The sequence below is a fragment of the Enhydra lutris genome, unplaced genomic scaffold (assembly GCF_002288905.1).
Source record: "Enhydra lutris kenyoni isolate GAN:26980312 unplaced genomic scaffold, ASM228890v2 scaffoldscaffold88, whole genome shotgun sequence".
Classification (NCBI taxonomy): domain Eukaryota; kingdom Metazoa; phylum Chordata; class Mammalia; order Carnivora; family Mustelidae; genus Enhydra; species Enhydra lutris.
This window is the reverse complement of record NW_019154172.1, coordinates 3,972,540-3,995,511: the sequence shown is the minus strand read 5'-3', so window position 1 is coordinate 3,995,511 and position 22,972 is coordinate 3,972,540. Positions and strand designations below refer to the sequence as shown.

Genomic DNA, 22,972 nt, shown 5'->3' with positions numbered 1-22,972 from the left:
GAAAAATAACTCATCCCAGCGTGACACCTATGAAGGAAATTATGAAGAACTGGCATGTGGATTAATCTATGAAAGATATTATAACAAACCACAAAATCAAGTATAAACCAAGTGAAAAATTAGAAAGAGGGGCCGCCACAGAGTAGGAAGAAGGAACCACAGCCAGCAATGCAATTCAAATTTGACCTAGCAAGAGAAAAAAAAAAAAAACATTTATTCTCAAGGAGGCAAAGGAATAAAACAAGATTCTCAAAATAACGTTTTGCTAAAAAAATCATTCAACCACCAGATGAACATAACATTTGAGCCTACTTGGGAATGATTAAATATAGTGCTACAAGGGGCCTGGTACTATACTTAGCACATTATAAAAGATCTCAATAAATATTTTTTCTTCTTTTAATAGTTTATCCTATTCTTTGATTATCCTACCCATCCTTCAGGGCCCATCTCAAATGCTACCTCCTCCATTAAGTCTTTTCTGAACTCACCGACCAAATGAGGATCCACAGCCCTCTGCACTCTGACTCTGATTATAAATTCTACCTTATAAATATCTAGAATTTATCTCATCCACTTCTAACCCTTTCCCTCCTTTCATAAATATAAATTCACGGTGCCTGGGTGGCTCAGTTGGTTTAGTGGCTGCCTTCAGCTCAGGTCATGATCCCAGGGTCCTGGGATGGAGTCCCACATAGGGCTCCCTGTTCAGTGGGGAGTCTGCTTCTCCCTCTCCCTCTGCCCCTCCCCCTGCTTATTCTCTCCCTCTCTCTCTCAAATAAACAAAACCTTAAAAAGCGTATGTATACATATAAATTCAGAGGGTAAAGAGTGTGTTAATACCACAAATACATGTAAAGTGTTTATTGTGCGTAAAACATTATACAGAGCATTCATCATTTTTGAAAAACCCTGCAACATCATATCATACATTGGTAACTTGAAAATAAAATCGTTGAATGTGAAAACAGGGGCGCTTGGCTGACTCAGCTGGTAGAGTATGTGACTCTTGATCTCAGGGTTGTAAGTTCAAGCCCCACACTGGGTGGAGAGATTACTTAAAAAAAAAAATGTGTAAACAATAAAATAACTACTCCTGAAGACTGGGGAGAAATATTAGATCCCATTGTCCCCATGAAATTTGCAAAAAAAGGAGAGAAAAATGGCTAATATTTTGTGGAGAAAGGAATGGAAAAAAATCACAAGAACTACCAGGTATCACTTTTACTTCAAGACACAAGCCTATGAACATGTACACATAGTCACTCCAAATACAAGTCTACAAACTACTGCAGATAGCTTTCATTTTCAGAACACCAACTGCACTCAGCTCAATGAGGAAACAAACACAGTTTGGTTAGTCTGAAACCAAAAGTGAAAAAGCAAAGCTAATGCCATTTTCTATGTAGTCATGCTCAGGCCTTATTCACTAATTAGAAACCATTTAACACTTGCATTTGTTTCAGAAGTTAAAAACAGTTCAAATGTAGAATAAGCCCAGAAGTACTGGTACATTTATGCTAAATTAGTAAATAATTCAACTACCACTGTGTACCCATTTTATTGCTCAAGACTGGACAGGCTTCCCAGGCTCCTTCCTGCCTTTACTATATTGTTTCAGGGATTCAAATATCCCTGGTAATTAAAGCTATGAACTTTATCTTTTACAGTTCTGCTCCCCCTGAAACTTCCTCGGCATTCCCTTTCCTTAAAATTCCTCCATATTTTAAGAGTAACAAGGCTAATCATAGAGAAGGGATAATAAAACCACCACACTGTTCTGAGAGATGTTACAAAGCTTAAGAAAACTTACAAGATGCCCCTCTGATCAATGTCCAGTAACATATGGAGCCCACTACTCAATATTTATACGTAAGGACCTCCTATTGTTAATTTTTTCCATCTACTACTTACCACTATAATTGCTAAGTATTCAAAAATCAGCCAATGTTTATGAACTTAATAGAAAGGGAATACCATGCTACCTCTAAGAAACTTTTTCTAAGAAAAAGATTTCTTCAACCATTTAGAACACCAACCTTTCAAAAGACATATAATCTGAACAATTGAGTATTCTCTACTAATGGCACCTGTAGGTGGACAACCTTTGGCCTACAAAGGCACAAATAGAAGAATTAAATCAAGTGAAAGCAGGATCCATAAAATTCACAGTTCTCTTCTAAAAAAAACGACTCATCCTACAGTTAATCACTATCTGCATTTATAACCATACTTCGTACAAAAGGCTAAAGAAACCAGGATTACTACTTAAAAACTTAGAACAAAAAAATAAGTCCATCAATTGCCTCCCAATAACCAATATGCTCTTTATTCAATACATGCAGAGCATAAGTGTTTGCAATAAGTATTTGATGCCATTATAAAAGCACAAATAAAAAGCTGCCCCAAGTTAGCATGCTATTCGCACAATATTGCTCATTTTGCTGTCATGCTAATCTTACAGGTTTAAAGCTGGTATTGTGTTATTCAAAAACCCAAGATTATTAGATCACCATGTAAGTGTACCAAACTTGATCCCATGCCATATAATGCCCCAGAAGCTCCAGTTCATTTATATATATAATCACCACTCGTTAATAAAGTTAAACTAATAGTACATACTGTAAAATGTGTGGTTTTTCCTGGTTGTGGAAGGGACCTTCAACTTTGGAGTCTGCCAATAGGAACAGTAAAGGAATTATTTACTGCCATTAAAATCTCCAAAGTCACTCCAAGATTAAAAGAAGCTTCAGATTACAGGTTCTTTTCATCCAGTCAGTATTCCATCAATTGTCCAACCAAATTATCTAACCAACAGCCATAAAAGAACAAATGTGCCATTATGTTTAGCCATAAAAGGCCATCCTACCAATGCTATTCTACCTTTTATTAAGTTTTTATAGTTTTACTCATATTAACCAAAAAGTAATATAAAATACTGTCACTTTCAGAAACACTTCCCCTTTTATAAGTTTTATATCTCTAGTAAGACCAATGAGAGCCGATTTCAAGCATTATGAACCAAATTAATATGACAGCTATAAAATGGCATAAGTCTGACTGCAATAATTTTAGTAAGATGAAGGATCCAAAGGCTCTCCTCAAAAGAGAGTAATAACTCGGTTTCCCTGACTAGACCAGCCTGCTTACCTTCTTAGATACCTTTGTCAGAAGTCAGTCCCGAGCCAACCAAAGAGGTATAACAGACATTTACCTCTAGGCAATAGAGTGGTCACTGAAACCACCCAATAATCTAAAAGGACACCAAAGACTCAGAAAATAAATGCAAACTTACCAGATTTCCTCTGATATGGATATAGAGATTTCAAAGGAATGCCACACACAATCAGAAGCAGAGGATCTCATCATACCCACTATCACATCACATCACATCCCAAATTCTTCCATTTTTATTACCCTTCCCTCTTCTTCCCTCCCTCCGTTCCTCCCACTTAGCAGAGAACATAAGTTACAGAACAATTTTCCTTTTATTCATTCAGTCAATGCTGACAGAAAACAATTTTGATAACAGAATGCCTGATTTATTCACGAGCTTATACAATACCTGGAATCATCTGTCACTTCTTCAATAAAGCCTGATTCACATCTGGGACAAATATATTCCTATAAAAGAGAGGAAGAAATAAACAGGAATCTTTCATTAGAAAGCTAAGCATGTAGTTTCAGAGTAATATGCAGTATACAAGCTGATGCGATGAAATGTTACATGTACTTGCTGACTCCAAGGACAGTTTTTTTGATCACACTCTGGCAAATAAAGAATTCGATAAGAAGTTTGCAGAATGGCTTTATAAGAGGTTCCCTCTGAGAGCTCCCACTGAAAGGGAGAACGTCAGATTTTTGTTTTTTAATTTGGGTTGATTTTTTAAAAACTGGGATAAATTCATGATCTAATTTTCTCTTCAAATCTAATGAAAAATCTCCACTAGTTATCAGAGCAGTATAAGATTATAAAACTGGGGGCACCTGGGTGGCTCAGTGGGTTAAGGCCTCTGCCTTCGACTCGGGTCATGATCCCAGGGTCCTGGGACCGAGCCCCGCATTGGGCTCTCGGCTTGGCAGGGAGCCTGCTTCCCTGCCTCTCTTTGCCTACCTCTCTGCGGGCTTGTGATCTCGGTCAAATAAATAAATAAATAAAATCTTTGTGTGTGTGGGGGGGAGATTATACAATTGATGGGTACAAAAACTGCTAGTTGATACTATACACGTGTAAAAGACACAAACTGAAGCCCGACATAAATCAAGTGGTAACTAGGAATTAACAATGAAGTTTTCGGTATTTATCTATTTTCTGACTACCAATGGCTCTAAATAAAACTTAACATTCTCAGGTATTTAACAGAAATGTTAATTCAAATAACTAGAACAATTCCAAATCAGCTTCTACTTCCTTCAGTACCAAGAATCTTTCTTTTAAATAAATATCAAGCGTTAGTACTGATAAGAAAGAATACACTTTGGGGACACTTGGGTGACTCAGTCAGTTAAGAGTCTGCCATCGGCTCGGGTCAGGATCCCAGGGTCCTGGGATCGAGGTTGGTCTCCTTGCTCACCTCAGTGGGGAGTCTGCTTCTCCTTCTGACCCTCCCCCAACTCATGCACAGGCTCTCTCTCTCTCAAATAAATAAATATTTTTAAAAAAAAAGAAAAAAAAAGAAAGAATACACTTTAAGGGTGCCTGGGTGGCTCAGTCAGTTAAGAATCTGACTCTTGATTTCAGCTCAAGTCATGATCTCAGGCTGGTGAGATCAAGCCCCCAGTTGGGCTCCATACGCCACATGGAGTCTGCTCCAGTTTCTCTCCCTCTGCCCTCCCCCAGCTCACATACTCTCTCATCCAAATAAGCAAATCTTATTTTAAAAAAAGAATACACTTTAGAGACTGCCTTGTCATACATTTTTTTTTTACCATCCTGAAGTATTTCTTTCCTTTATCATCCACTTACCATACTTCTAAAACTATTTTTAACTACCTATTAAAATAGACCCTGGAAAGACATTTTCAACTATTTTCTTGCTCCCTGTAAACCCTATATAAACTTTGTCTTACCAGAAAGTGATGTAAGCCACATTTGGCTAGTCAAAGACAATCAGAATAGTAACTCAAATATTCAAATGCTTTCTTAAAAGAGATATAAAGAGGGGGCGCCTGGGTGGCACAGTCAGTTAAGCATCTTACTCTTGGTCTCAGTTTAACCCGTGACCTCAGGATCTTGGGATCAAGCCCCACATCAGGGTCTGAGCTCAGCGGGGAGCCTGCTTATTAAGATTCTCTCTCCTGGGGGTGCCGGGTGGCTCAGTTGGTTGAGTACCTGTCTTCGGCTCAGGTTATGATCCCAGGGTCCTGGGATTGAGCACCGAGTCAAGCTCCCTGCTCAGTGGAAAGTCTGCTTCTCCCTTCTCCTTCTGCCCCTCCCCACCATTCATGCTCTCTTACTCTCTCTCTCTCTCGCTCTTGCTCTATCTCAAATAAAATCTTTAAACAATAAAGTTTCTTTAAAAAAAAAAATTCTCCTTCTCCCCCTGCTCTCTCTCTCGCTCTCCTCTAAAAAAGGAAATAGATACTGTTTAAAAAAAAAAAAAAAAAAAAACAAAAAAAAAACAGGGGCACCTGGGTGGCTCAGTAGGTTGAAGCCTCTGCCTTCGGCTCAGGTCATGGTCCCGGGATCCTGGGATCAAGCCCCACGTAGGACTCTTTGCTCCGAGGAGAGCCTGCTTCCTCCTCTCTCTCCCTGCCTGCCTCTCTGACTACTTGAGATCTCTGTCAAATAAATAAATAAAATCTTTAAAAAAAAAATTAAAATTAAAAAATTAAAATAAAAAAGAAAACCAAAGGGATATAAAAAGATCAATCCTTTCCAACAAGATTTGTTTGGTGAGGATACAGTCAATCCAAGAAACATTAAAATTTAATAAAATAATTGCTATAATTAATGCACACTTGGAATATAAGGAAAGGCCAGGGAAGGCTTTCTCTGAAACAGTCACTTAAATTATTAGTCTTTTGCTCCATGAAAAAGGAAATTATGGGCTAAGGATCATCACAACAGACTCTAACAGGCACAGAGGTTGGAGGGGAGTGGTTTGAATGTCAATAGGTAGGCAGGGACCACATTGTGGAAAACCTCAGATTTACCATAAACTTTAACCTATGCATCAGAAGCTCTCAAGTTTTTTTTCTCTGCTATACACAGGAAGGCTGAGAAACACTCAAAACAGGCACACTGTACACTTCAGAAATAAAATAATCTGGAGACCATATAAATCCCTGAGCCCCTCCCCCTACTCCTTCATCCGCCACCCTCGAAGCTAGCAGTAACTCCATCCCTTTCTCTCCCACTAAGAAAGTTTATCTGAGTACAAATGAGATTGATTTTAGAAGGCTAACCCTAAACCTATTCTAATGTCTAATGTTAAAAAGAAAAAGGGAATCAATTACAAAGTGTTGTAATTTGTCACAATCATAGGTCTGGGCCCTATGATTTCCTCCCTCTCCCTCTCGCTCATTCCCACTGCTTTAAATACCCCCTATACAGGAACAACTCCCGAACGTGTACCTCCAACCCAGACCACGTTTCTAAGCGCTCTTTCTCTCTCTTCCTTACACATACACACATACTCTGTCTCTCAAGATGTGGCATACATACCACCTTGCTCATACTGGAAACCTAGGAGTCATTCCTGACACCTCCCTCTCCCCTATCTTCCAACAACTAACGATCAAATCTGGCACTCCTAGCTCAAACACATTTCTCAAATCTACTCCTTGCCCACTGCCACACTATCTTAACCTAAGCCAGCAGTGACCCTAGACACTGAAATACCTTCCCTCTTAAGTGTCATCCCACTTCTCTTCTAGCCTCTTCCTTATCTCTTCCGCATACTGAAGTCAGAATGGTTTTTAAAACATAAAAATGGACCATGTCATTTCCCAGCTTAAAACCTTTCAACTATCTCCCAAAACACCTCGTATAAAATCAAACTCTTAAACATGACCTACAAGGCCCTGATTCAGCAGGTCTCTATTCAACTGGCCCACATCACTTCATGCTACTCTCCCCCGCTCAGTATATTACGGTTACAAGGGCCTTCTTTCAGTTTTTCTGCCTCATCAAGCTCATCGTGCCTCTAAGCTTCCATATATACTGCTTCTGTAACTGAAACACTATTCCCTAACTTTGTGAATGGCAAGGAATTTCTAATCCTTTAGCCTCCATTTTAATGTCATGTCATGTCTTTCATCATAGAATCTACAGTGGTTACCTCCTATTCTCTTTTTTTGTAATTGAATACATAAGATATTGTATTGGTTTCAGGTGTACAACATAGTGATTCAATATTTATATACATTATGAAATGACCACAGTAAGTGTAGTTATCACCTATCAACATACAAAGTTGTTACCATATTACTGACTATACTCCCTATGTTGGATTTCATCTCTGTGACTTACTTATTTTATAACTGTAAGATTGCACTTCTTAATCCCTTTCACCTATTTCACCCATCTTCTGATCCCCTATTATTTTCTTCCTCAGCACCTCATTCATTAGTTTATAGCACTTATCACAATTTATATGTTTTTTAATGTCTGTCTCCATTCTGTAAGCTTAAAGTTTCATAACAGCAGGGTGCAGATCTGTTTTGTTTACCAGTCTATGCCTAGGACAGATAGGTGCTCGATATTTACTGACTACATGAACATAAAATTACTTGCCATATATTTCACAAATAAAAGTCAAAGTACCAGAATCTAATATAATCAGAAAACACACAGAGTGGAAGTAAAGAAATAAAAGAGCTAAAAACTTTTTAAGATTTTATTTATTTGACAGACAGAGAGAGCATAAGCAGGGGGAGAGGTAGAGGGAGAAGCAGACTCCCTGCTGAGCAATGAGCCTGACATGGGGCTCGAACCCAGGAAACTAGGGTCATGACCTGAGGTGAAGGCAGAAGCTTAACCAACTGAGCCACCCACATGCCCCAAAGAGCAAAAACTTAAGAAGTTCTGGCTGGATCATAAGATAGTAGAGCTTGAGAGGTTTCAGAGGAAGAACTGTTCTGGATGATCATAAAGTCCAAGATGTATCAATGGGCATAGGTGGCTAAAATGGAGTAGGGATGAAGATCTTTGGAGTTAAAAGGTTATTTACACTGATACTGAACTTCCAAAATTATGTTAAGATGCATGGTGGAGAAAAAATAATTTCAAAAGCAGATAATCACAATTGGGAAGACAAAAAAAGACTCTGAAACAAGAAGCACGTTGATTTAGAGTAGAGAAAATGTACGAGTCTTCTCATCATGATCCCAGGCACAGTTCTAGGAACCAGGCTGTCAGCCACAAACAGCTCTTTCAAAAGAACAGGATACTTCAGAGGAATAAACCAAATTGCAGAAGTACTATGGATTCCCTCCTATCCCTAGGTACTCCCTCCACAATCAAACCTTCCTAAATAATTCTATTTTGATTACAGGGAAGAGAACCAAAATTCTTTCCAGATGCTTTGTAAATTATCCTTGATAAAAGTAGCTAATTATAAAACATATAGATCTCTCAGCTGTGGGTTATCTCTCCTGCAATCAACATTACAGAACATACAGAGAACTTTTTCAAATTCGTAACCTCATCTTCCCCTAATTATCAAAGTAAAAAGAAAAATGCCCGCTTGTTTCTTACATACTTCAATAGTCTGATCTTAGAACAAAGGTCTGTTCTTAGAAAATGATATCACTTCCATTCTCTTGGAGGACTGAAAATCCCAAAATAACATTCTGAAGTTGCTATAGTTCTAGTTTCTAGATTTTCTTTTTAAAGGCTTGATAGTACTTGACTTAATACTGCCATTTTTCTTCTCAATTCACACTAGTCACTACTCTTCCTGACTTCCAGCTACATAGAGGGTGCCACTCTCACACAAAAGACTCAAAAATTGTAACAACTGTTTCAAACTATCTGGAGACATCATGTGGACTTAGGGTAGAGATGAATGAAATATGACTGGCTTAAATTCATAATTATTAAAGCTGGGTTCATGTGGGCTTCTTATACTAGCCTATTTTTGATATGTTTAAAGCTTTTCATGATAAAGTTTTTTGTTTTAAGTTATGTCAGTCTTGGTCTTCCTCACATATTCTTTTCATTATACCACACTGATTAAAAATAACTTTGCTTTTAGAGAAAGTAATAGAAACCATAATTTCCTGAGGACAGGATGAAAAAGTTTATGGTGAGGCCCAATAAGGCCTTGGGAAATTCAGCAGCCATTTAGCCCCCTCCCTCTCTCATAAAGGAGCATTATCCTGATAAACGCAATCCAAGGTCTGAAACCTTCAATCTTACAGACTCAGAAATCTAAGTTAGCAGACCAAGAGAAGATCTGTCTTTAAAAAAAAGATTCACATAGGGGTGCCCGGGTGGTTCAAGGGGTTAAGTCTCTGCCTTCGGCTCATGACCTCAGGGTCCTGGGATAGAGCCCACAACGGGGCTCTCTGCTCAATGGGAAGCCTGCTTCCCACCCCCCCCCTCTGGCCTGCCTCTCTGCCTACTTGTGATCTCTCTGTCAAATAAACAAATAAAATCTTTAAAAAAGAAAGAAAAAGATTCACATAAAAACCAAATTCAGAGGCCATGTATATAAAACCCAAAATGCCAATTTATTTTACAACAGCCTAAGATACCCATCCCCACCATGAGTATAAACCAGATCTCAAAAATCAAGGACCTGGGTTTCCTCTTCCCCTCGGCAGTACCAGAAGAGGATGAGGTTTGCCTCTGACTTTTTTTTCTACTCTTTTCCTGCTCACCAACAATTCCCATACCTTCTTCTAAGAGACATACTGTTTCTCCTGACAAAATATAATAAAATTACTTGGCTATGTTTTCTTAGTTACAAACACAGTTTAGTTTCACCCTATACTGAGACTACAACCAGACTGGATTTTAAGTGCTTATCTCAAGTCACTTCTAAAGATGGCTACTTTACATTTTAATTTTTGTAATTTTTTTCCAGGAGTGATCTTAACCTTAACTGGGGGAATGTCCATGAATTAAGGTAAATTTGTAAAAGGATCAAACAGGGGATGCCTGGGTGGCTCAGTTGGTTAAGCATCTGCCTTCAGCTCAGGTCATGATCCCAGGCTCTTGGGATCCAGTCCTGCACTGGGATCCTTGCTCAGCAGGAGCCTGCTTCTCCCTCTGCCTGCCACTCCCCCTGCTTTGTGCTCTCTCTCACTCTCTCTGTCAAATAAATAAATAAATAAATGATCTTTTTAAGAAAAAGCAGGGGTGTCAAACAGGAAGCAAACATAGTCTTTCTTTGCCTCTATACTCCTCCCACATCCAAGTCCTGGCTTTAGAATCATTCATCCTGACATATATATACACAGATATTCAGATACAAAGTTTTGAATTTTAAGCATAAGGTGCTTGTGTTAGAAGAGAGGAGGAGGGGCAAGCCCTCCCAAGGAGGATAATGATAAGCACATATGTCTGGCACTATGGAAATCTCTCTTCTCTGCTTCAACATTAACACATCAAATCACCACACTAACTACCCTCCTCAACCAAAATACTGCCAACATACAGTCTACACAGTCACAAAGTCTTTTTTTTTTTAAAGATTTTATTTATTTATTTGACAGAGGGAGAGATCACAAGTAGGCAGAGAGGCAGGCAGAGAGAGAGAGAGAGAGAGAGAGAAGGAAGCAGGCTCCCCGCTGAGCAGAGAGCCTGATGCGGGACTCGATCCCAGGACCCTGAGATCATGACCTGAGCCGAAGGCAGAGGCTTAACCCAGAGCCACCCAGGCACCCCACAGTCACAAAGTCTTATCAAAAAAATTCATTAGGTCATTTCTATTATTTAATCTGTAGAAGAGAAGTATAACAAATCTAGGTTAATTACCCAGAATCATTGGAAATTGGAACCTTATTGTTTGTACCAAACTAAGCTGCTTCCCCTAGGGTCTAAAAGTTTACTGTATAAAACTCCAGTGAAGATACCAGTGGCAGGAACAATTGTATGAACTGCTTCAGATGTTCCACTGCCTAGTCCATCTAAAAATACCCATAACCAGAAATATTTTTCACCATTAATCATCTGAATCAGGAACAACTCCTTAAGTATAGCTTAGCCCTGATTCTTACCCACTTAGAAGAATAGCGCAAGAATACACTTGTAATACTGAAGAGAAAGGGAAACAGTAGTTTTAATGCATTATTTTCTTTTCCTTCTTATAATTCAAGATTAATTATCAAAATATGTGAGGTTTTAGAATGACAATGAGCTAAAAGCCAAGACTTATTTATATTGAGTTCCACTCTGAATTGTGCATACTCTTGAACTTTATGCAAATTTGTATCAATATTTACTCAGAACATGAAATAGACTAGAAATTATTTCCTAATTCCCACAACTTTGCTTTTCTATATGTTCACTGTCAGCATCTAAGTAGTTTTTTTAATCTAAAACAGAAGCTTATTTACCCAAAGATACAAATGCAGTGATCCGAAGGGGCACCTGCACCCCAACGTTTATAACAGCAATGTCCACAATAGCCAAACTATGGAAAGAGCCCAGATGTCCATAGACAGAAGAATAGATAAAGATGTGGTGTATTTATACAATGACATACTACTCAGCCACCAAAAAAAAATTGAAATCTTGCCATTTCTCAATGATGTAGACGGAAGTAGAGAGTATTATGCTAAGTGAAATAAGTCAATTAGAGAAAGACAATTATATGATTTCACTCATATGTGGAATTTTTTTTTTAAGATTTTTATCTATTTACCTAACAGAGAGAAAGATCACAAGTAGGCAGAGAGGCAGGCAGAAAAAGAGGGGAAAGCAGGCTCCCCGTCAAGCAGAGGGCCCAACTCGGGTCTCGATCCCAGGACCCCGAGATCATGACCCGAGCCAAAGGCAGAGCCCAACCCACTGAGCCACTCAGGTGCCCTTTATATGTGGAATTTAAGAAACAAAACAGCGGATCGTAGGAGAAGGGAGGGAAAAATAAAACAAGACAAAATCAGAGGTGACAAACCATTACAGACTCTTAAACAAAGGACACAAATTGAGGGTTGCTGGAGGGGAGGTGCGTGGAGGGATGGGGTAACTGGGTGATGGGCATTAAGAAGGGCACGTGATGTAATAAGCATCGGGTATTATATAAGACTGATGAATCACTGAACTCTACCTCTGAAACTAATTATATGTTAATTAACTGAATTTAAATTTAAAAAAAACCAGAAGCCTATTTTCTGTCTTGTTTGACAGTCAAAAACTAAGATCACAATATTTACTCATATCTTCTTGTTCATAGTCTCTTTGAGTATCATCGGGCAGAACTGTTCAGAAATTCCTAATTGGAAGGATTAGGAACACACACTGTTTGAAACACATCACAGCTCTTACACCAGAACCCACCACACTCTGAATTTCATGCCAGCTCACAACTGTAGGTCAAAGACACTGCTTTTTTCTAGAGACCTTTTCCATAAATCCCCTGATTATTTCTTTTCAAACCAAGGTATATTTCCTCCCTTTTCAAAAGCATCAAGTATACCCCAAAACAAAGACAAAAGAACTCGAGTTCTGTCTCCAGTTCCAGTATTACCTTTGTGGTCTTTGTGAAGACCTATTTCTCCATCTGTAAAACTAGAGCACAAATGCTATCTCCCCCAACTCTCCTTCAGAAAAACAAGAAAGTCTTACTCTTTCATGTGGCCAACTACTCATTCAAAAAGAAGATGAAAGTTTCCAGTTTAAGCATTTTGAACTCCAAAAAATCTTAAGTGATTGTTCCCTTGACTATTAGCCAGAAAGAAAACCAGTTCACCAAAAAAAAAAAAAAAAAAAAAAAAAAAGGAAACATCAGGCAAAACTAAGTTTTAGTGTTATACAAGGATACCTATACAATTTAAATACTGCTTGAAGAGCTGTGATTCAGTTCTAGGCCAACAAAACTGCTTTCATTTATGGTCTCATTCCCTAAGAATAGTAACATATACAACCTTCATAATTTTGTTCCTCCATTCCAGGCCATGACTGAACACCAACAATATCAGGGACTCCAAACAGGAGTGTATAATCAATCAACCTTCTTCAGCACATTGTGTAACAAGGCAGAAAATCAGGTCACACAGGACAGAACGTTACTTGATACAAGCTTGATCACATGAACAAGAAGCCAAATTTTCTAAGAAAAAAACAGACTAAACTACAAAAATTACCAGAGAAAAAGTTAATTTCATACAACACAATATAGCCAGAACAGATTTAGTTATAATGTTCTGTGCTTGATGCCACTGAAGGCAGCAGGAAGAACAACCCAGTGGCAAAGATATAAAATGGCAAATGATCCAAAAAGTTTGCCTTCAGCTCTGATACATCCCACTGGTTTGGAGGAAAATTTTTATCTTCTTGCATTCAGCTTAGGCTGACAGAATCTTCTTACATAAACTGACAACATTCATTCTCCCAGAAAACATATTTGAAGCTCTCCATTCCAAACACTTAGGGAAAGGAAAGCATGCTTGGTAGGGAAAGAAAAATAACTTGGGACTAGAAGTCACTGGAATCATGTACAAAATATATGTTTTAATGAAATCACACTTACGGAAATAAAGGCCCATATAACAAACTTTTCTGAATATCCTCATCTCAGGTACTTCGCCTCGAAAGAACTGAGCAATGTTTCAGAAGAGCCTAAGTGGTTAAAAGTAGTGAATGTGAACTTTAATCAAAACTGGGTGGCTCAGTTGGTTAAGCAGCTGCCTTCGGCTCAGGTCATGATCCCGGCGTCCTGGGATCGAGTCCCACATCGGGCTCCTTGCTTGGCGGGGAGCCTGCTTCTCCCTCTGCCTCTGCCTGCCATTCTGTCTGCCTGTGCTCGCTCTCTCTCCCTCTCTCTCTGACAAATAAATAAAATCTTTAAAAAACAAAACAAAACAAAAACTGGACTGGAAGCACAGAGAAACAAACGAACTGTGTGATATTTGGCAAGTCACATTTCATTAATGAACTAGGGCCTGGAACATAAAGTTTTCAATAAACTGTAGATTCTAATAAACTCCTGTAAGCAATTTTGTAGAGCATTTCTTAAACCATGTTTCACAGGATATTAAATCAGTGGTCTGTTAAGAAAAAGAAAAAACAAATCTGGAAAAGGTTGAATTAAACAATATTATTAAGTATGTTGATGGGCACCTGAGTGGCTCCGTCATTGGCATCTGCCTTCAGCTCACGCCATGATCCCAGGGTACTGGGATCAAGCCCCACATCAGGCTCCCTGCTCAGCGGGAAGCCTCCTTCTTCCTCTCCCACTCCCTCTGATTGTGTTCCCTCTATAGCTGTGTCTCTCTCTGTCAAATATATAAATAAAATCTTTGGGGAAAAAAAAAAGTATGTTGCTTTACTGAATAATTTTTCAGAACCATTAATATGCCATTTTGTATGGTAAAAGGGCAAATGGAAGAATGGAGACAAGATTTAGTATGTCGCATTCTACCATGATTCTGAATTCATAGTTAAGTCTCCTGACACAAATTTTTGAGAAACACTGATTTAGACTGATCTCCAAATTTTTAGATTCCATAAAGCAGTTCAATTTTAAAGCTTTTATTTATTTAAGTAATCTCTACACCCAACATGGGGCTCAAACTCATGACCCAAGATCAAGAGTCACATGCTTTATCGACTGAGCCAGCCAGGCACCCCAAAGCAGTTCAATTTTAAAATTTAGAAATTAAGGACACACACAAGACTGTCAACTCTTCTATTTTGCCAAGTAAAAACATTTTTTAAAAAAATCATCAGCTACTATCACCATCATTTCATTTTAAAAGTATCAGTTTAGGGACACCTGGGTGCCTCAGTCGATTAATTACCTGCCTTGGCTCAGGTCATGATCCCAGGGTCCTGAGTCCTGCCTCAGGCTCTGCAGGGAGCCTACTTCTCCCTCTGCTTGCCACTCCCCCTGCGTGCACACACTCTCTCTGGTTCTCCTGCTCTCTCTCTCTGGCTCTGCGGCTCTCTCTCTGACAAATAAATAAATAAAATCTTAAAAAAAAAAAGTATCAGTTTAAAATCCAAAAGATAGGAATAAAGGCCTTTAGATTACATTACATTAAGTAAAACCCTTTTAAATAAAATAATTTAGCACCATCCTCCTTTCTACCATGTGCCCACAAGAGCAATCTCGAACCTCTGATGTATACCTCTTCATCTAAATACAATAGTACAGACATTCCATCAGTGAGGTAAGAGAACTTTACCAAAATGATCTAGTTCACTTTCAGGAACTCTCAGGTCAGTAGAGATCACATACAAACTGGTTGACAAAGGCAGTCATTGAGCTTCACAAAGTAAGAAAATAATGAATTAACTGAAGAACTTTAAAAAATAAAAGAAACAAAGATTTTTTTTTTTAAGATTTTATTTATTCATTTGACAGAGATCGCAAGTAGGCAGAGAGGCAGGCAGAGAGAAAGAGGAGGAAGCAGGCTCCCTGCTGAGCAGAGAGCCCGATGCAGGGCTCGATCCCATGACCCTGGGACCATGACCTGAGTCGAAGGCAGAGGCTTTAACCCACTGAGCCATCCAGGAGCCCCAGAAACAAAGATTTTATAACAACAGCCCTGAAAAAGAAATTATCCCAGGCCAAATTTACCTGTCAAAGAATCCCAAGTCTTCAAAAATTGAGGTTTTGCTTTATTCAATCAACATTACCAGCAATAAGAGTATACTGTTTTGTTTCATTTAACAAAGGAAAATCTCAGCATTGCTTTATATTATGATGTCCTCAATCCTAACATTTTCAAGATTGTTCATTATCATAAAACAAGATAATATACTTTGTAACTTACAAAGAAGAATCATTTTGGAAGTAAAATCTGTATCCCAGTAAGAATGATTCAGTGGGGGAGCCAGGAGGTGGAGAATTCAGTGGGTATCACATGATCTATGTGGAAAACTACAGAATAAAATTCCTTCATACAAAATCCAAAAATACACAAAAGCTCAAACCACTAACCAACAGAGAGGAATAAACACAACTACCCCATTTTACAGACAAGGAAAACTAAGGCCCTTGAAAGATTCAGTAATAGGGCGTCTGGGTGGCTCAGTCGGTCTGCCTTCAGTTCAGGTCATGATTTCAGGGTAGTGCTCGCTCAGCAGGGAGTCTCCTGGTCTCTCTGCCTCACTCCCTGCTCATGCTCCCGTGTGTAAGTGTGTGTGCACTCTTTGTCTCAAATAAATAAATCATAAATTTTAAAAGCCAATCAGCTGCTCATATGGAGGACAGGTAACTGGGAAGCTCTTCTACTTATAAACTGTCAGATACACAAACAAAGCTACATTCAAAAAACAAGAGGCTCAACTCTGTCTGGCTCCTACCTAATGATAAGTGGTTCATCAGACCCCTGATTTGAGCCAAGCTTTTATTCAGTGGTCTACAGGACTGTGCTTTGTTTTAGGGTGTTGTATGAACACTAGTACCCACATGATTTTCAACATGTATAAAACCAGAAAGTGGTTAAAGAAAAGGCCCCCAATTACAATTCCTTCATTCAACAAATGCTTATTGAATGAATACTATGCACCAAGCACCGTTCTAACCACTGATGAATATGGAAATGGCAATAATAAGAGTGGTAAGGAAATAAGAAATTTAAAGGTATACAGGAGGAACTGTCTAAAAGAAAAATAAACCAAATCTAAAGGACAAACTCTGAATCTTGCAACATGTGGTTTAATTATTGCACTAACATAGAAAATAATAAGTAAGAGAAAAGAAGAGTAAACATAAAAGGGGAAAATGTTTTCCTGTATGACTAGAAGGCATTCTTAATGAGGAAAATACAATCATCTAGGGGATATTCTGGATATCTCTTGAAGTGTTTTGGCTGTCACAGCAATTTAAAAATTTATTGTCCATTTAATGGACAGAGAACACACAGGAAACTGCAGCACAAATAAATGTTTCTATTCTCAAACTTCATACGGTTAGTTAAGTAGATTTAAAAAACACCTTTTTCAAAGGCTCAGTCCTACCTTCATTTTATATATAAACACCAAGTCTTTCTGCATAATTTTAATCTGCATTAAATGTCCAGAAAAACAACTCTGAGTAAAAAAAGAGAAAATTATACTTTATTTGTACCTTTTCCAAGAATTGTTCACCATTCTGATGGTTTACTTTTCATGGCATTAAAGTTGCAAACACCCTTATAACAGTCTACTCAGGTACCTGTTATGTAAATGTTTGGTGCCAGTATCTACCACATTATACATATCTTCCTGTTATGGACAACTGAGTATTTACAGACTGAAATGTGTAACATTTTGTCATGAATAATTTTCTTTTTATTTATTCTTTATCTTACAGCTAATTTTTTCTTTTAAAACTGTATGTGTAGGAAAGTTGTGCTATGTGAATTTCATTAAAAGGAGCATTTCAAAATATTTATTATAAAATGAGGGCACTGAGTCTAATAGGTCTGAGAACCACAAGGCCAGAAGATCAGCATCACCGTAGGATACCTGCAGGTCTCAGTTAATCCAGAAAAAGGCATTAAAGGGCATGTAACTATGGGATTTTTCTCTTTATTTTGACAATATATAATCTAAGCATGGCAAAAAGTAACCATAATGAAACCTCTACTGGAAGATAGTTCTCTGGATTTAAAGTCTGTTCAAATCTAAACAATATCAAAGACAATGACAAAGAGGTAAACAAAGAATACCTTGTCTATAAGAACTTCTCTGTGACACTTGCTGAAATTGTCAAGGAGAGAGATTACCTACCTTAACAGATTTTCAAGGAAAACAAAACTAAATGGCCTATTTGGGAAAAGAGGCTGGACAAGCAATTTAACATATAAGAAATGCTCACCTAAAAATCATGAGAACGAACTCACTCCTGTTTGATACACATGCACCTTGACACTTCTAAGGAATTTTGACTTGCTAACATTTGAACTTAAAAGAAGAATTAAAGAAAAAATCTTTCTGGGGCGCCTGGGTGGCTCAGTGGTTCAAGCCGCTGCCTTCGGCTCAGGTCATGATCGCAGGGTCCTGGGATCGAGTCCCACATCGGGCTCTCTGCTCAGCAGGGAGCCTGCTTCCCTCCCTCTCTCTGCCTGCCTCTCTGTCTACTTGTGATCTCTCTCTGTCAAATAAATAAATAAAATCTTAAAAAAAAAAAAAAGAAAAAATCTTTCAGAATCTAACCTGAACTTCTGGAAGAAAAACTACCTAAAATGTTTCTACTATGGCAAAGACCCTATTTCCCCACCAAGGAAAGTATTTGCTTGTTCCTATAATACCTTTCAATCCAAGACTACAGAGCTCCATTTCTCTGAATGCTCATTCAGGCTTCCAGTAACACCTCAATATTATTTTACAATAGTATATACTAAGGTAAATAGAGAGGGTCAGGTGACTCAGCTCTAATGACCAGTATCAGAACAAGGACTGATCATTCAATTCACCCTCTGAGCCAAGAGTTTAAAGTAACTAAAAGTTTGGGGCGCCTGGGTGGCTCAGTGGGTTAAGTTTCTGCCTTCGGCTCAGTTCATGATCTCAGGGTCCTGGGATTGAGCCCCTCACCGTGCTCTCTGCTCAGTGGGGAGCATGCTTCCCCCCCCAACCCTCCACCGCCTGCCTCTCTGCCTACTTGTGATACCAGTCAAATAAATAAATACAATCTTTAAAAAAAAAAAAGAGAGAGAGAGAGAGAAAAGAAACTAAAAGTTTAAACACAAAATCTCCTGAGTTCATGAAACTTCTAAGAGAGCTATAAGAGAAAGAGAGAAAGTAAAACCTGATTAATGCTAAGATGAACTACAAAGAAACTAAATGTTAGGCTTACTGTCTGCTTTTTGACTTGTTTTCAAACTGGAATTTCCAGATGTCTTCCTAAGTTACAAACGGTGCTACTACCTCAATTAATTCCCAACTGACAAAAAAATTTGGATACTTTTCTTTTAGAAGTTGCCCTACAGTGTGTAACCTGAGAGAAGTGATCCAATTCCTCTGGTCTCAGTAACCACAAGGAGAGAAAGTGACCCTAACAGATACAGCTATAATAGAACAGCAGCCACTAACTACTGTTCTAAATAATCCCTCCCATCAGGGCTTTGGCTAAAATTATATGGTCTCAATTATCTTACTGAAAATTCTCATCAGTATCCCAAATTAGAAATCAAAGCCACATCAGAACAAAACCTTACACACCACAGATATCCTTCTACACCAGGATTCTTCAACCTCAAGTCTCTTACGATTTTGGGCCCAATAATTTTTGTTGTGGGGGTTTGTCCTGTGCATTGTAGCATGTTAGCAGCATCCCTGGCCTCTATCCACAAGACGACAGGAACAACTCTCCTTCCCACTCCCTGCAATCCTGACAACTAAAAATGACTACAGACATTACCAAAGGTTCTCCTGAGGAGAACACTGCTTCCAGTTGAGAACCACTGTTTTAAGCTATCTCCTTTATTGTTCATTATTAGGCTGTGAAAAGATGAAAAAAAAGTCAGACCCCTTCTAATTTGACTACAGAGAATTAGAAGCAATCCACATCTTTCCTTTTCTAATAAGATGGATGTCTGAAAGACCTTAGCACTTCCTCCCTGAATGTATGTAAAGGTCATAAAAAGCCAAGTAAACATAAAGAAACACGAAGTGTTAGCATTCGACTGGTACTTCCCAAAAAGTACAAGGAATTTTATCTGCAGTGAGTTTAAGATTTTTGTTCTTCCTCATACTAAAAAAAAAAAAAAAATCCCACAGATTTCCCCAGTACATACATGTCTACATATCAGAATTTCAAGGCCAGAACTAGCCTTCTACTTAGAAGAATACATATTTCTTATTTCTAGATCCTGGCAGGGAATATATTTACTAACACTGTATATTCAAACTTCGCATGGTAGTACCTATACTTTGTACCACTGGAACCATTTTGATAAAGATCTCACAACACTAAAGCCACTACTTTTAAATATAACTCATCACATCGTTCAAGCACAGTACCAGATAGATGTTAGAAAATCAAGCAGACTTTTTAGCTGGTGAACCACCAACAGGAGAATATAAGATATCTTAATAATTCAAACCTCTCTAGCCCAGCTCAAAACACTAAATTCCTACCCCAAGTTCAATAACATTACTAATATTACTTGGATACTGCTCTGTGACCTTTCAACAAATCATGCAACTTAAAAAGTAAGGTCAGTGAGCTTAGAGTTTTAAGAATCACGAAGTCTTTAGAAATGTACTTAAAAATTTTTTTTTAATTAAAAAAAATGAAATTTACTTTTTAGCTTCTTTTACTATGGGGTGCTTAGAAAGTTTTCCTGTATTTGGGGCACCTGGGTGGCTCAGCTCGTTAAGCGTCTGACTCTTGGTTTTGGCTCAACTCATGATCTCAGAGATCCAGCCCTACCTCAGGCTCTCCACTGAGATTCTCTGTCTCTCCCTCTGCCCCTCCACCCATTCACAAGTGCATTCTCTCTCTCTATAAAATAAAATCTTTTCTTTAAAATAAGTTTTCCTGTAGTAAAGTCATTACAAGCACAGCACAATGATAGTCACTTGTATAGCACCTGGTAAAGAACCAAAGTAGATAACATTACTTATTATAAGGATAACATTTTATTAGATCAAAGGTGATAAAATAAGGAGATGTGTGAGAGAAAGAGAAGCCTGTTAGTTCCTTCAGGCAGAGTCTCAGAGGTGAGTAATACCTTGACAGCCCTTAATTAGACTGGTCTCTTGTCTGGATTTGGATACTCTGATCTCCATAAAACACTTTAAGAATCACCCTAGTCCATCAATACCAAAAATAGTTTACTCTGCATATGATTTATCTCACCCACTTAATGAACACTCTACCAGATGCAATCTCTGGCCTTGATTTAAAAGGGGGACAGTGTAGTGTAGGGATGTAATGACTGACACCTTTACATCCCTCAATGTAGCATAGTATCTCCATCAGTCTTGGCTTCACATTGTCTCTCAAGAGAGGACAGTAAAGTGAGGTAGAAGCTTCTGCTATGTTTTTTGTTTGTTTTGTTTTAAAGATTTTTATTTATTTGACAGAGAAAGACACAGCGAGAGAGGGAACACAACAGGGGGAGTGGGAAGAGGGAGAAGCAAGCTTCCCGTGGAGCAGAGAGCCCGATGTGGGGCTCGATCTCAGGACCCTGGGATCACGATCTGAGTCGAAGGCAGACACTTAACGACTGAGCCTCCCAGGCGCCCCTTCTGCTGTGTTTTGCCCCTTCTGCTGTGTTTTGAAAATAATTTTAAGTTACCTAAAAATACACAATGCCGTTTATCCAACATACGTGAACTTGAAACCCTAAGGGTTTTTTAAAGCATATAATCAAATTCTCTTATTTTAAAACCCAAATTTTACTAAAATTATTTTCACTGTAAATAGGAAAACACTTTTCAACAAGAGAAAGAAATTCCTAAATCAATAGCCACTTCTAGAATAGAGATTTTTTTTTTTTTTTTAGATTTTTATTATTTATGAGAGACAGAGAATTCAGGGGAAGCAGGGAGAGGGAGAAGCAGACTCCCCACTGAGCAGGGAGCCTGACAAAGGGCTCAATCCCAGGACTCCGAGATCATGACCTGAGCCGAAGGCAGATGCTTAACCAACTGAGCCACCCAGGCACCCCAACAGAGATTCTTTTTTGATATCTAATGATAACAGTACCACTGAATATATTTTCATTCTAAAATTATCTTGATTTCTCCTCATTTTTTTGTATCTTTTTTCTAAATGAATCTTTTGTTCTCTTATCTGGGAGGATCCAAACTGAAGACACACAAAGTTAAAATGGATAGATCGGGATTAGCAGTAAGACTTGTTATTTCACCAAATTCATTCAAATGAATGTGACTTAACCTACATAGCATTAGGCATATCCCATTCCCCCTCAGAAGTTATAACCAAAATTATTTCTTTTAATACAGACACTAAAGTTAGTTGGGCCTGCCAATCTTTCAGAGTAGTAGAACTGACAAGAAAAATAATAACCAAAAACTTAAGGGGAGTTTCAGGGCTGAACCACTGGGTAAGCTGTTGCTATTACCTGCACATACTTGCGAATGTATCAAGAAGTGCTATACCCTAGAAACTGGGGAAGGGAGAAGAAATAAGAGTTCCAAAACTCTTGCAACTTAACCCTGCAACTTAATCCCACTGAACACCATTATGATTCTACAGGGGCCTAAACTGGCAAAGAGATGAGATGGCTCTGAAGCAAGTCCTTCCCATTGACTGGGTCAAGAAAGCCACTTGGAGGGGCGCCTGGGTGGCTCAGTGGGTTGAGCCTCTGCCTTAGGCTCGGGTCATGATCTCAGGGTTCTGGGATCGAGCCCCACATCTGGGCTCTCTGCTTGGCAGGGAGCCTGCCTCCCCCTCTCTCTCTGCCTGCCTCTCTGACTACTTGTGACCTCTCTGTCAAATAAATAAATAAATAAATCTTAAAAAAAAGAAAGAAAGAAAGAAAGCCACTTGGCAATATAGCTCATTAAAAGCTGAGAGTAAAAGTCAATACTCCACCTCTGGTGTTCAGAGAGGACAGCACTCAGGAATGACTGACTGTTCTTGTGATCCAACTAGCACAAGACTAAGCACCCTTTTGAGATGCAAATTATATCAACACAAAGACAAACTTTATTCCAGATAACCTGGGTCCGGCTACCCTCAAAAAGACATTTGGTTTCCCATCACATTCATCCAGTTCAAGGCACACCTACTATATGCTGAGTACTTACAGTGAAGGAAATCTCAAGTTCAAATACAAAATTACTTTTATAAAACTCTTCAGTGTTTTCCTATACATATGAAAATCATATTACTGACTTACCAATGTTGGGTTGGTTTTTCAGTAGCAGAGTCAGATTTAAACTGAGCCAGATACT

At 38.5% G+C, this 22,972-nt stretch overlaps 1 protein-coding gene across 1 annotated transcript in view; it reads right to left on the bottom strand.

Moving 5' to 3' along the window:
* The window catches only part of LOC111161959 (ring finger protein 115), a 70,090-nt gene that overhangs the window by 44,417 nt on the left and 2,701 nt on the right, over window positions 1–22,972 (bottom strand). Inside the window, exon 2 of the mRNA XM_022526056.1 lies at window positions 3,566–3,624. Within this exon, the coding sequence (XP_022381764.1) occupies window positions 3,566–3,624 (59 nt within the window). The remainder of the gene's footprint in view (window positions 1–3,565; window positions 3,625–22,972) is intronic.